Source organism: Cryptomeria japonica, chromosome 6, assembly GCF_030272615.1.
Source record: "Cryptomeria japonica chromosome 6, Sugi_1.0, whole genome shotgun sequence".
NCBI classification, from domain to species: Eukaryota; Viridiplantae; Streptophyta; class Pinopsida; order Cupressales; family Cupressaceae; genus Cryptomeria; species Cryptomeria japonica.
In genome coordinates this window covers 610,833,079-610,848,741 of record NC_081410.1, presented here as the reverse complement: position 1 = coordinate 610,848,741, position 15,663 = coordinate 610,833,079, and the positions used below count along the sequence as shown (strand labels likewise).

The 15,663-nt window shown below is 35.4% G+C and overlaps 1 protein-coding gene across 1 annotated transcript; it reads right to left on the bottom strand.

Moving 5' to 3' along the window:
• Window positions 1-10,530: 10,530 nt before the first annotated feature.
• LOC131856005 (iridoid oxidase-like) lies at window positions 10,531-12,114 on the bottom strand. Its single transcript, XM_059207062.1, has 2 exons — window positions 11,272-12,114; window positions 10,531-11,179 (listed from the first exon to the last, which is right to left on the bottom strand). Exons 1-2 carry the CDS (start codon window positions 12,085-12,087, stop codon window positions 10,547-10,549), a joined length of 1,449 nt encoding a protein of 482 aa, XP_059063045.1. The 5' UTR covers window positions 12,088-12,114; the 3' UTR covers window positions 10,531-10,546.
• Window positions 12,115-15,663: the final 3,549 nt, after the last annotated feature.

Sequence of the window (15,663 nt, the reverse complement as noted above, 5' to 3'; positions counted from 1 at the left end):
TATTTATTAAAATGATTAGATTTTTTTAATAAAAAATAGAACAATTTCAAAAACATGATACAAAATTATAATTATAAAAGATACGGTTTATTTTTTAATAGAAATATTTAAATTTTTACTTTATTTAATTCAAACGGTGTGAATCAAATCCCTATAAAATAGTTAATCAATTTTTTATTTTTTATTTGGTAAAAGTGGAAAATCCACTAAACTTATATATTATTAATAAAATGTTTACATCGGGTTCAAAAAAGGCATACTGGCAGGAAAGAACCCGCAAGAAAACCTCCGTTTGTAGCCTTCAAAAAAATAAAACTAGGCACTACCCTTACATCATTTGTTGCTGTCCAGACAGATCCCCCAACCCCCTACCTTTAAATTTTTTACAAGGGTCCCATAGGACAATTACAAAAAACCAGACTGCCACCAAATGAAGGGCTGAACAAAAATGCCATGAAGGACCACCAGGGAGATACTACAGATGTATAAGTTCCTGCCAAAGCCATAGATAGCCATCTGAGCCTTATAGAAGCCAAAGAACCTCCCAATCTGCAACAACAAAAACCATTCCACCAACTCCAAAAAGCAGTCAGATATCCAAAAACCAAGAGCTAGTGCTCTCCTCCGGAGGTTCATGAGCTGAGACCGAAGGAGGAATAACCCTTAGAGGAAAAGCCAAACAAGTAGGAGCAGAGAATAAAAAGCCTAGAGTGATCAACAAATGCAATGTCTCAAAGACAACCCAAGCTTTATCCACACACTGATGAGGAGCCAGATACAACAGAAAGTCCATGGAGGCTCGAGTGTCTTCCATGGAATCACATATCAATCCCATTCATAATTCATGCAATAATTGGCCAGACCAACCATTAACCATAAGCTCGTGACGAGGAAGAGAGCCATCGTAGTAAAAAGACCCCATATAAAAATGACAGTCAGCCAATGCAGGAGAAACCGAGGCCCAATTACATACCGTCGAAAAAATAAACGTAGAAACCAAGAGGCGGACCAAATCCTCATCAAGTAAAACATCATAACAAATAGTAACAAAGCGAGAGAAAAGCTCAACATAAGAAACCTGAGGGCAAACTTCGAGCCATTGACACCCCATAAGCCTATAGAATCCAAAATCCACCGCAGGAGTAAACAAATTAAAGACCTTACCAAGCTTGACAAAATTGTCCTCATTTTCTTCTTCCACTATTCAGGCTTCTAAAACCACTCTGTATGCCCCAATAGATAGAGAAGAAGACATTTGTAGGAGGAAGAGCTCCAAAAAAGCCACATAAACATAAACATAAAAAGCTGCTTGACAAGATAATATAAATGAGAAAACCGCCCTTAACTTCCCATAATGGCAATGCAAAATATCCATTGCAACCTTACTTGATTTGAACATTTCACATGGATTAACAACCCGTCAACTGACATCCATAAATGAATATCAAGCAAGAGAGGACACCACCCTCAACAATGATTATCACATAAAACCAATTCTGTCGAGGCCGAGAACACACACAAGGCGGCCAAAAATATAGTACAAATACTTTAACAAGTAATAAAAGCCTAGGAACATACTGCACATTAAAAAGTTACAAGCATGCCACAACCTATGAAGGACTGAAAACAAAAAACTGCTCAAAACACAACCACCCTATAAATGACTGATACACAAAGTAAAAATGTGATTTCTATATAAAATAGAGGGCCTATACAAGGCATCCTATTGCCTTACACATAGCCTTGAGGAATATCCCTTACCTCAATAGTATTTCAATTTATCTTTATAATAACATGCATATTCGACAAAAACTGCAAATTACCTGCTAACCATACCTCATGGGATACACACCGCATCATCTAGCCCATAAGAAAATTTTAAGAACATACCATATGTAAATAATAGCATAATATATCCTATCATCCTCCTATCTACACATGTGGTGCAAATAAAATTTGATTAGAGTAAAGGATAACACGAGTACCTCAAGAGATAATAGAAACAGATAAATTGAAATGAATTACCATAAACCCATAGGTTAGATCAAATACCCAAGAACCCATACCTCAACAAAATATAAATTGATCTTTAGAATGATTTGCAAACTGTAGTTTACCTGCTAACCACACCTCATGAGATATAAACATCAACATCTAGCCCAAATGTAGAATTGTAAGAATACACCATATGTAAACAGAAACATAATAGAGCCTATCATCCTCCTATCTACACATGTGGTACAAATACAATCTGATCAGAGTAGAGGATAATATGAATACCTCAAGAGATAATGGAAAGAAGTAGCCCAAAACAATCACCTTAAAACCTTAGGATTAGATCAAATACCTAAGAAAAATGTCTTGAGGAATATCACTTATCTCCACAATCTTAAGTTGAGCACCGGTGTCAATTGCCATGTTAGCCAGAAAATCTGCCAGCCTATTCAACTCTCTAAAACAATGAGATAATGAGAATGTATCAAAGAAGGATAATTTCTCCAAAATATGATCTAAAATGTACTTCAAGTGCCAACAATTACTCTTACAACTCATAACACTCTGAATGATGACCATCGAATCCCCCTGAATCAATAGATTTTTAATCCCTAAAGAAATAGCCAAATCAATCCCAAGTGACAAAGCTTGGCATTCAGCAAAATTGTTTGACTAGGAACCAAGGGCATGACATTGCGCAACTATTAAAACAGTAAAAAATAGCCATACCAGCCCCAGCCAATCCCGGGTTACCCCTAGAAGCACCATCAAAATCAAGCTTGAAATGGCCCAAAGGAGGAGGATCCCATCTAGCAGCACGTCTCTTATTACTAGTAACCAGACCTTTTGCAACAGACCCATGAGAAGGGATGGCAGAGAGAGATTTCCATGTCCTTGTAATCCTGCCATCCCAATGAGAGAAGGATGTCAAATTTTCCAAATTCTTATGAATGTATGACAAATCCACCTTTGAGATAGAAGCCTCTATCTTGACTAAAATGTCAGAGAGCGAAGCTGATAACTTTCTTAAAATCCTATTGTTTCTTTCTAACCATATGTTCCAAATGATATTCGAAGGAGAGATAGCTTATTTCCTTGGAGCAAGGGGGTTTTGTTCTAGGGAGGGAAACTGCGGAAGGAGCTATTGTAGCGCATCAGTTGTTGCATTCTATCTCCTCCCAGAGGTCTTTGACTATGATTCTTAAGCTTGATATGATGAAGGCTTGTGATAGAGTAGAATGACATGCTTTGTGTAAAGTGTTGTTGAGTTTGGGTTTTTCGTACGCTTGGGTAAAATGGATTCGCTCTTGTATGTCTTCTGCTAGATTTTCAGTAATCCTCAATGGTTCTCCCTGTGGTTTCTTCTCCTCTTCCAGAGGTTTGAGGCAAGGAGATCCCCTTTCTCCTTTTTTGTTTATTCTGCTTGTTGAATCCTTTAGTTGGGCTATCAGGGCTGCTAGATCACAGGGCTCTTGGTGATGTATTAGGTTTTTGAATTTTCCTCAAGCTATCTCTCATTGCCTCTTTGCTAATGATACCCTGTTGTTTGGGCATTATTCTCTGTCAGAGGCTAAGATTATCTCAAGTGTTATTCAAGAATATGCCTTGTTTTCAGGTTAAAAAGTCAATATTGATAAGTCTAAAATCTTCTTTCTTAATACATCACTGTTGGTGCGGCAGAGGTTGCATTCCTTCTGGGGTTTTCAGATTGGTAACTTGCCCTGTTCCTATCTTGGGATTCCCTTTTTTGTTAAGCAAGATAGGCTTGGATTTTGGGATAAGGTAACTTCGGCCATTTCAAAAAGAATTCATTCTTGGAATCACAAATGGTTGACTTCAGCTGGAAAACTGACACTTATTAAATCTGTTATGAGTTCTATTCCAATTTATTTAATGTCGGTTTTAGAGTCTCCCAAGTCTGTTGTTGTAAATTTGCAAGATACTCTTTGATGTTTTCTTTGCTATAATAATAAAGATGGCAAGAAGAGGTTGCCTTTGGTTGCTTGGGAGAAAAATTGCTTGCCATAGGTTTCAAGGGGGATCGGGGTTCATAATTTGGAGACCCAAAATTTAGCCTTAGGGGCCAAATTGGTTTGGAGATTGTATGAGAAGCCTACCTCTTTTTGGGATTAGATTATGTTTGCCAAATATCTAAATAATGGTCCCAAAGAGAGTATTTTCAAATTCTCTAATTTACCTTCTGGTTCGGTCATTTGGAATTTCTTATGCAAATGTAGATCAGTTATTATCCCCTGCCTCTCATGGGTTGTTCATAATGGAAGGAAAGCTATACCCTGGGATGAATCATGGAACAAACATTGTTCTTTGATTAGTATTAGGGATTGGTCTCCCTTGATTGGTCTCATCACCTCTCTTTGGGGTGTGTTTGTGGCAGATTATTTTGATATTGTTCAGGATGGTCCTTTGAAGTTAGTTAAATGGAAGTCGATTGACTTCCTTGATGTGGATTTGCATTTGAAAGAAGAGTTTGTTAAGATTTTGAGTGAAACATTTATTACTTTCTCGCACTCTGAAGATGAATTTATTTGGACTGGGAATGCTTCTGGTAAATATTCTATTAAGGGAGGATATATTTCCCTTTTATCTACAACTTTTGGCTCTTATTGGCCCTATAAGTTGTTCTGGCATTCAACTTGTTTACCCAAGGCTGGTTTTTTTGCTTGGTTGGCTGTCTAGGATAGAGTTCTTATAGGCATGCCGTTGGATAGATTAGGCATTACTGTGGCTTTTCCTTGTGTTCTTTGTAATAAGAACCTGGAGTCCTCCTCACATCTGTTTCTCCATTGTGATTTTGCTTATGATTGTTGGAATTGGCTGCTTAGTAAATTGGGCTTATCTGATGTTATAGGCAAGGACCTTGCCTCTCATTTTCATTCCCACCCTCTCATGTTTTCTTCTTCTTTTTGTGCATGTCTTTGGGTTATCTCTTAATCTATTATCATTTGGAATATTTGGCTGGAACAGAATAAAATGATTTTTAAGAAGGTTACTTCCTTAGTATCAGAGGTTTTGCATAAAATAGAAGCCTCGATTTCGGAGGTTGCTTTGTCTTATATCTATAAGAACTTGGGAAGTCAATCTTCTTTCTTGCATTGGGATAGTAGGATTACCAGGGTTTGGGGAGCCCTCTCGACTTTACCTTCTCATGGCTCAATCTCCAAGAGTTATAATTCTCTTGCGAAGCGGGCACTGACCAAATGGAAACCTTCGCCTTGGGGTCACTTTAAACTTAATTTTGATGGTGCCTCCCAGGGAAACCCTGGGAAGGCAGGGGTGGGGATGGCTATCTTTGATCATAATGCGCATCTCATTCTTGCTAAATGCCATGATCTTGGTTATATCACTAACAATTTTGCTGAGTTTCAAGCTTTGTCTTTAGGGTTGGATATGACAATTTCTCTAAAGATCAAGAACACAGTAATTGAAGGTGATTCAATGGTTATTATTCAGAGTGTTATGAAGAAGAAATCTAATTGTTGGAAGTTGCAGTATTTGCTGGATCAAATTTTATAGAAATTAGATGCTTTTGATTCTTTCCTAATATGTCATTGCTATAGGGAAATTAACAGAGTGACTGATTTCCTGGCAAATCTTGCCATTGAAAGTAAAGCTCATTTCTGGTTGGTTAATTCATCTGAAATTCCTTCGATAGTTTGGAAAGGTGTTCAAAGTTCTTTTCTTTTTGGCTGATTGGTTGCCCACCCTCCTTGATTGGTCAGGTTCATCTTCTTTTTCACTTTATGGATGACTTTGTATGTGCCTTATATCTGATGTAGAAACCATACTTCTGTATCTGTCATATATAATGCCATTTATAGGGTGAGGACATGGTTGATCATGATATATTCAAGGGTGGTGGCTTGTGAGTTTGAATGTCTTTTATTTTCGGTCCTTCATAGGTTTGTGGTATGTGTGTTACTTTTTAATGTGCGGTACGATCTTGGGTTATTATTATTTGTTGAGGATTGGTACTGCATCAATGTTCGCACTGTGTGAGTTTTCGGCCATGACAGATTTGGTATTATGCGGTGATCATTTGTTTTGGTGGTGGTGTCCTCTCCTTCTTGATTTTCATTTATGTTTGTCAGTTTTCAGGGTTGTTAACCCCTGTGAAAAGTTCAAATCATGGAAGTTTGCAATGGATATTTTGCATATCTGTTCTTATTATTATGGTAAGTTGATGGTGGGTTTTTCATTAATACTTTCATGTGTTATCTTGTTTTATTATGAGAAAAGCAACATTTTGGGTTTTATGGTTATGTGGTTTTTTCTGGAGTTTCTTCTTTCTGCAAATGTCATCTTCCATGGCCTCTAGTATATACAGAGTGGTGCTCGAAGTTGGGGTATCGGAGGATGAGAACGTGGATAATGGTGACAAGCTTGGTAAGGTCTTTAATTTGTTTTCTCTGCGGTGGCTTTTGAATTCCGCAAACTTCTGAGGTGCCGTTGGCTGGAAATTTGGCCTCATATTTCTTATGCTAAGCTTTTGTCTTGGTTTGTTACAATCTGTTATGATATTTTACTTGACGATGATTTGGTCTGCCTCTTGGTTTCCACGTTCATTTTTTCGACAGTATGTAATTGGGATATGGTTTCTTCTGCATTGGCTGATTATCATTTTGATGTGGGGTCTTTTTATTATGGTGGGTTTCTTCCTCGCCATGAGCTCATGGTTAATGGTTGGTTTGGTCAATTATTGTATGAATTAAGAATGGTGTTGATTTGTGACACCATGGAAGATACACGGGCTTCTATGGATTTTTTGTTGTATCTGGTTCCTAATCAGTATGTGGATAAAGCTTGGGTGGTTTTTGAGGCCTTGCACTCGTTGCTTTCTTTGGGCTTTTTGTTCACCGCTCTTGCTTGTTTGGCACTTCCATTGAGGGTTATTCCTCCTCCCAATTCAGCCCATGATCCTCTAGAGGAGAGCAATAGTTCTTGGTTTTTGCATATCTGATTGTTTTTATCTTGGAGTTGGTGGTATGGTTTTTGGATGCAGATTCAAAGGTTTTTTTGGCTGCTGTTATGCTGGAGTTTTCTGGCAGTATCATATCTTCCAAGGAGGCTCTCTTTGGTTTCAATTGGTAGAAGTTCCTACATTACTATTGTTTCTTGTCTCCTTGGTGGTCCTTCATGATATATTGATGGAATTTTGTTATTCAGCCCTTTATTTGGTAGCAGACTGGTTTTTTTGTAAAAGTCCTATGGGACCCTTGTATAATTTCATATGTAGGGGTTTGGGGGATCATATTGGATATGTAACAAATGATGTAAGGGTAGTGTTTAGTTTTTTTTTTAAGGCTACAACCAAAGGTTTTCTTGCGGGTTCTTTCCTGTCGGTATGCCTCTTTTGAACCCGATGTAAACATATTTATGAATAATAAATAAGTTTAGTGGCTTGTCCATTTTTATCAAAAAAAATAAATAAAAAAAATCAGATCATATATATATATATATAAAAAATAGGAATATGTTAATAATATCATATATTGAAATACATTATAAATTTTAATTGGGAGTTATTCATTGATATAAATGTTTCTTTTCAAAAAAAAAAGGAAAGAAAGGGCGCGTTGTTTCCATTTTAAAAGAATCCTTTTATACTGGAAAGCCTTTTTATGTGGGAAGTTGGGGGGGGAGAGGGGGTGGGGGGGTCGTGGGCCCACTTCCCACTCCCCACTCATTTTCTAATTACCTCGCCATGCGGTTTAATAAAGTAACTGACTATTTTGGTGTTTGAATATTTGCTTTGACATTTATATTTATAACTATGAAATTCATTTTTCCTGCATTTGTAATACTAATTTTCAAATCGTTTTGCCATTATAAATTCGATTTTCATATTGATATAATTTTAATAATGTAATTTGATTTACATTAACTGATTAGAAGGTTAAAGTAAACAATATAAGTTATGGTTATAAGTGGTACCATAAATTTTTACAAAGAATAATAATAATAATAATAAATTTAATTAGTAATACATAAACTAAGTGGGTTATTTTTACATGTTAATTATGGTATTTATTTTTATGTACTATTAAATTTTCAAACTTAATTGGAATTAACATTAGTAAATTAGTTTTACATGTTTACAAGCTAATCATATGGTAATTATTTTAATGCATTAGTAAATTATCAAAGTTAATTGGAATTAATTGATTATAATTTTAACATTTAAAAAAGAAAAAAAAAACTTTGATTTGTATAGGTAGTTGAACTTGAATATAAATTGTATTGATTATTATAATATTCGATTTGCTAACACGAAGTGTAATTCTTGATGGAGGCAATTTTTTTGTTAGTTGCTAGACAATGTACACCTTTTATACATTTAATCGCTTCATACAATTACAAATTAGAGCCATTATTACCTCACTAGTTGTGTTATTACAATTTACGAGAACTAGATGATAACTCTCTCTTTTGAATATTAACCACCTAGTAGTATTAAGTTGTTACGTTTAAGTAAATCTCTTTCCTTTATATGTAGAATTAAACTCATGAGTTATTTTCTTTTAATTATTTAATTCTTGCAAAATAGTCTCAACTTTAAATTATTCTAGAGTGATGTTTATTTTAATCTTCCAAAGTATAATAGTTGGACCTCTTAAAAAAAAAAATCTAAACAAGAGGAGTTGGAAACAAAAAAACTTAGCAACATTCCGTATATATGGTGTCTCTAGGTCACGCTTATGGGTAATGCCGTCGTGTTGAACTACTGCACCTAACGCCTAATAAAGCTACATTAATGACATCTTTGGCATCATCCCTATAAATCGTCGAGGAGTAATAAGGGACACTTGGAAGTTAAAATCCAAGGGGCGGGTAATCCCCCTTGGATCGATAATCTAATAAGATAATCTTTAAATGATTTACATCTGCTAGTTAAACCATAGTAAACCCCTTTATGGTTGATTGAGTGAAATACTTTTATAAACTTGGCTTAATCTCAAAGAGTTGTTGACGATTGACAATTGAGTCAGGTGACGCTTATGATAGGTATTAGGACCTAGTGGCTTTAGGCCACAAGCATTAAGCCACCTTGAGCCTTTGCTTAAATGCTACCATCATGGGTAGCAACCACAGAGAAACTATCTGGGACATTGACCCTAGAAAGGGTTGCGTACCCACCAAACAATTTACATTAAACCATAGATTAGAAACAAAACTACATACTATACGCCTTGAACCCGTGCCAAAACGGGTATGTAGGCAGTCTAGGGACAGAGTTGTTCCTAGTACTCAGGCGTTTGGGGATGGGGTCTAGGATTTGGTAAGAAGATGGATTGCGAAGAATCCTAATTGAAAGATAAGTGTAATAAAATAAAAAGTAATTCAACGCATACTCGAAAGGAATCCCGTATGGATTCGCTTGACTTCCCGAGGCTTTAGGCCAAATTTCAAGGTGGAATTCAAGCTTGCAATATATTATTTTACTTGCTCCTAAGGACGGTGACCTCGGGGCACACCTATTAAAGGAGTGTAATTCTTAGTGAGTGACTTAGGATCCGAATGGTCCCGATGAGTCTAAGTCTTTGGCCAGAGCACCTCCTATCCCAAGTTGGATAGATGCCTACCCTGTTTGGGTAGATGCCTATCCCGTATTGGATAGATGAAACCTCATGTCCCGTATGGACAGATGCCTAACCTGTATGGTTAGATGCTCATCCCGGATGGATGAATGCCTAATCCAAATGGATAGATGCCCAGAGTATGCAATTGAATCAAACACAAATGATTAAATTTATAAAAAAAAAAAAATGGTCAAAATTTTCTTGGGTTAAGTATAACGGGTTACTACGAACTAAATGGACATTAAAATATAATCTTATAGTAGATCATACCTACATTGTATCTTGTGAAGTGTACAAACATATGATTTATAATATATGATTAATATACAATCAAGACTCTTTATGTATCTTCAACAAGGATTCTCCTGTTAAGAACTCAACTCCTAGGCCATAAATGAACCCAAACATTACTAAGTTAAAGCACAATATAAAAATCCAACATGATGTAATGTCAATAAAACACTATCAATTAATTGCTTCAATTGAAATAATCTAAAGTTAACATGATTTAGATATCATAGATGCATAAATCAATAAGTTCACCAATCATAATGTTGAACAAAATACCATCATCATAATGACACATAACAAATATAGTGAATAGTGAAGCCAAAACACTATTATAGTTTAAAAATAGAAGTCATTATGTATACATCCCATAATACACAACCGAACACAATAATTTCAAAAAAAAAATTTAAATGCATGAATTATATTAATGATAATAAACACACCATCGATAAGTATAATGTTAGTACCAATAGAAATTCAAATAGGCATACAAGGCACATAAGCATGAGACATTAAACACTTTCATAATATTTATTTAATGATTCATAATATCAGTTAACATAAACTTACATCAAACTTGGTAAAAGAGCTAGTAAATGGTATTTACATAGCCAAAAACTCATCGTAAACCTCTTTGACCCTTATTGAACTAACATATTATTTTAGTATAGATGATTTGGTAATCTTGGTGTGGGGATTGCATGCAATTCTTTAGACTTCTTTAATACTATTCCAAATGTCTCACTCATGTCTATCTTATTATAATTCATCCCTATTGGAAGCATCCAATTGAAGGAATGGATTAAGGAAGCAATAGTAAAATGAACCATTTGATGAGCCAAAGGAAGTCCTAAGCATATTCTTCTTCCAGCTCCAAATGGTATCAGCTCAAAATTTTGTCCCTTATACTTTACCTTACTATTCTCACCATTAAAAAACCTCTCTGGCATAAATTTTAAAGGTTCTTTCCAAATTTTAGGATCTCTTCCAATTGCCCACAGATTCACAATCACCATGGCATGCTTAGGTATCATATACCCTGCCACCTCACATGAGTTGTCTGCTCTATGGGGCAATGCCAAAGGAAGTGCTGGGTGTAGTCGAAACACTTCTTTCACTATAGCATGGAGATAAGGTAGACGATCTATGTCAGATTCTTCCACTTTTCGATTGAGACCAATTACCTCTTCTAATTCCTTTTGCGCTTTTTTCATTACGTAAGGATTGGCAATTAGTTCCACCATAACCCATTCAATTGTTGTAGTAGTAGTATCACTACCAGCAGACAAGAGTTCCTACATGATCATAAGGAAATGACTCATCAATAATAATAAAAATATATTATTAAATAAAAAATGAGTCAAAATAGGCGTTGAACAAGACTCACCAAGAGTAAAGCCCTGATATTCACCAGAGTGAAATCATGGGCAGTCAGATCGAGCAGAATGTCGAGAAAGTCCTTTTCCTTGGGTAGACCGACCCCTTGCCTCCTCGCCTCCAACCGATCTTGTATGAATACATCTAAGTACTCATGTAGTCGCTTATGATGGACTGTCAGACGACGGCACACTCCCTGAGGGTCCACCAACTTCAGAAACGGATAAAAGTCGGCCAAGTTGGGTTTTCCGGTCAAGTTCACCATTTCACTAAAAGTGTTTCTCAATTCTGCAGACTCTAGATTTTTGGGATCGAACAAGTTCTTACTGAAAATGGCGTTGCTCATGAGATTGAGACCCTCGTAGTACACCAGCTCTGCAATATTCATACTCGTCCCCTTCTTCTCAAAGACCATTCGAATCGTCTCGGAGACTTGATCTCTTCTGAGATGTTGCAGCGCTTGGAGTCTGGTGGGAGTGAAAAGCTCTGTGGTGGCAATGCGTCTGAACTTCCGCCAGTAATCTCCATACTGAGCAAAAGCAATTGAAGATTCATGGTGAGAAAACACCTTTGCTGCTTCTATCATAATCCGTCCTGCAAAATTCTGGTCGTGGATTTTGAGGACCTCTTTTGCCATTTCAGAGGATGAAACCACCACAGCAGTTTTCATGCCGAGAGAGAGAGTCATGAGAGGACCGTATTGCTGAGAAAGAGCCCACAGAGATTCATTGGGTTTTTTCCCCAGCTGGAGAAGGTTTCCCACGATGGGCCAGCCAGGAGGTCCAGGAGGAAGATTTGCTCTGCTCTTCTTCTTTCTTTTCCCCATTAAATCTACTAAGAAATAAGCGAGCACACTGCTTACCAGCGCTGAAAGCCAAATCACCCATTGCCCTTCCATTGAATGGATTTTAGATCTGCTTGGGAATCAATTCCTCAGCAGATTAGTATATATAGATATCTATACAGCATTGGGACAAAAATATATTCCTAAATAGATTTCAGATCTCCCGGGACTCTGTCAAAGACGCTGACCATTTTCCCTTACAAATATTTTATGTATAAAAATCATTTTCCTAAAATGATTTCTTGATGGAATCTGACAAAAAATCGGGATCTATCAAAGGACGCCATTTTTCCTGATAAGATTTGTGTATATAAAAATGTATTCGGTAACTTAGTATCGTTGACCTAAATATACCAAGAACAGCGTTCACGGAATCGGACAAAACTGTCCTCCAAGAAAAGTGGAATCAATTTGTCATATTTGGTAACGGGCATTGTCATTTGTGTATGCATGTGAAATGTGATAAACAATACAACTCGATACAATGTAAAATACGGCACGGTCTAGGAGATATTACTGCTTTGGACTGTTATTCTTTGCCCTTTGTCAATAAAAAATTAAAATGGATATGTCGAATCGTTATGAAAGGTCAAGATCAAGTGGGGAGTTGTTGGGTCTATTTATTATATACATTTGTGTTGTATATGACGTTGGATATATATATATATATAAAACAATGATTTTTAATCTGTGAATAATTGAGATTCAACAACTTTTTATTTTGAATCGATTAGACAACATTTGTATCCTTTAAATTGAGAATCTTCCTACTAACTGGTCTATAGTCTTTTAATAACTATCGAACAAAGTTTTTGTATAGAGATTATTTCAAGGAGCAACGTATATGTTAGAAGAAGAAATGTCTGTCATAGGTTGTTTGTCAATGGCAATGTCTTTAGGCTCCATTAAAGATCAAAATCAATTTGGATGTGTTAAGAGTGAACAAACAAGCTTGGGCACATACCAACACATCAAATGTGTATGCAAATGATAATAGCTCATACAACAATGTCCTCTTGATCCTGAGTCTATATGTTATGGTATATTTACGTACCGTTCAATGTGTGTGTTTTGAAGAAACCTTCAAATCAATTTTATACCAGCTTACAAGAATTCAAACATGACTGAATTGGTTGACTACCAAGATCAATGACTCAACCTATTCTAGATGGGATCCATATCAAATGTATTGTCTTGCATGCCTCTACAGATTTGCATGTGATTGATCCCTCAAGCCAAATCACTTCTTTTTACAAGAGAAGGAAACAAGAAAAGTTGCTAAAAAAATTTGAAATGGTAGATAAATAAATGAAAGCACTAAAATTTGTAATGCTCAGGGTTGCATGCAGGGAGGTTCATTCCGTGAGAAATATAAATGATGACAAAATGAATTGGGTGAGAGAGAGAGAGAGAGAGAGAGAGAGAGAGAGAGAGAGAGAGAGAGAGAGAGAGAGAGAGAGAGAGAGAGAGAGAGAGAGATGGAGGAGAGAGATATGGAGAGAAGGAGAGGGAGAGATCAAGAGAGAGAAAGGAGAGGGATAGTTAGAGATGGAAGAGAGAATCATATAATGATGGAGAGACAAAGATCGAAAGAAGAGAGGGATAGATAGAGGTGTAAGAGATAAATATAAAAAGAGTAAGAGATATGAAGATAAAGACAAAGATAGGAAGTGATATATAGAGGGAAAGAGAGGGAGAAAGATGGAGAGATAATGAAATAGAGATAGAGTGAGAAATGGAAGAGTAAATGTGGACATGTATAGAGAGGAAAAGAGATATAGATTTAGAAGTCTAGAGAGAGAGAGAGAGAGAGAGAGTATGTGCGTGTGAGAGAGTGATACAGATATGGAGCTAGAGAGGGAGAGGGAGAGAGATATATATAGAAATAGATAGAGAGGGAGGGAAGGGTAGTAAAGGAAAGAATTAAAGATGATAGAGGAGAAATCAAGAAATACAAAAAGAGGGAGTGATAGAGATAGGGATAGAAAGAGGAGGAGATAGAGAGATGTGGGCAAAATGGAGGGGGGAAGATAGAGATGTAGGGAGTGATAAGGCGATCGAGATAGGTGACAGATAGAGAGAAAGATAGAAATAAAGATGTGGATGGAGAGAGGGTGGAGAGGAAATAATAGAGATAGAAATCGGGTTAAAATGAGAGAATTTCAAAATTTAATAGAATTAATAATTATGTTAATAATAAACTAAAAATTTGAATAATATAATAAAATAATTTAAAATAAAATCAAACATTGTACGTATTAAAAAATTAATGATGATATTATAATAAATTTGTATTATATTATAAATATTATTATTTATTATTATAATATTATTCTTATTATATTATCATTACGATATTATGATATTGTAACTAATATTACATTTTTATTTTATTATCTTCTAATATTATTTTTATTATAATATTATTTCATTATTATTATATTATTATATTTCTAATTTTTTATATATTTTTAAAATGTAATCTATATAAATTACAACAATATTATAATTATATCAATTTATTACAATAAGATAACAAGATAAATATTATAATAATTATTAATGAATTGATATTATATTACTATTATTTTATCTTATATTATATTAAATATAAATTGTATTAAAAAACAAACCAACAACATAAGTGTTGAATATGACAACAACAATAATTTCAATGATTTTTTTGACTTTGTCCATCTATAGAAAATGACATAGATAATATATGCTTACCTTGCAAAACACACGAATATAAATTCATTTTTCTTACTGACTTTGATTTTTTAATTCACAAATTGCAAAAATAGATTAAACACAACATAGTAATTTTTTTAAAAAAAATAGCTTCAAATGTGCCATTCATTGAAAATAATAATAAAAAAAGGACTGAAACCAATCTCTTTATGGCTGCAGTTTCAATCAATTCACACAGTTAAAGCGAGAATATGTCAAGGGAAAATGCGCGCTGCAATATCTCGGGATCAGATAATTTTTTTTTTGGCATAAAGTAATACCATGTATTGGTGGTGTGAAGGTATTTAAACAAACGAATGTTTCGATAATTGTGAGAGGTGGACAAAAAATGTGAAGTGAAAAAGAATCGATAAATGTGAAAAATAAATGAATAAAAATCGATGGCTACAGACATTTCAATCATCTTGCAGGCCTCTAAATAAATGTGAACTGTTGATTTCCCATATCAGGTAGTGCATCTCAAATAAAGAGACACCTTTGGCGTAAATATTAGAATTTATTATTATAATATTATTCTTATTAAAGAAATGGCAAAGTGTTTCGTGAGGAGTCAACTCAACTAGAAGTGGTAATTGGGAAAATGAGAGAGGCCATTGTGGAAGTGGTGCGATGTAGAATTCTAAGGAGGAAGGTTTTGAAATATACATATTGGGGACAAGACCATGGAGGAGAAATGGGATGGGCTTACAACGAACACAAATATTGTGAAGTCCAAAAGAGGAAATCACAGGGTGGTGTGTTGGAAGAAACCGACTTCGAGAAGACTCAAATTGAACTTTGATGGGGCTGCTAAAGGCAACTTGGGGG

Excerpts from the sequence above, each read along its gene's own strand:
- LOC131856005 (XM_059207062.1), bottom strand. The coding sequence starts at position 12,087 with ATGGGGAAAAGAAAGAAGAAGAGCAGAGCAAATCTTCCTCCTGGACCT. Across the intron at positions 11,180-11,271 it reads ATATCAGGGCTTTACTCTTG|GAACTCTTGTCTGCTGGTAG; the intron begins GTGAGTCTTGTT and ends ATGATCATGTAG.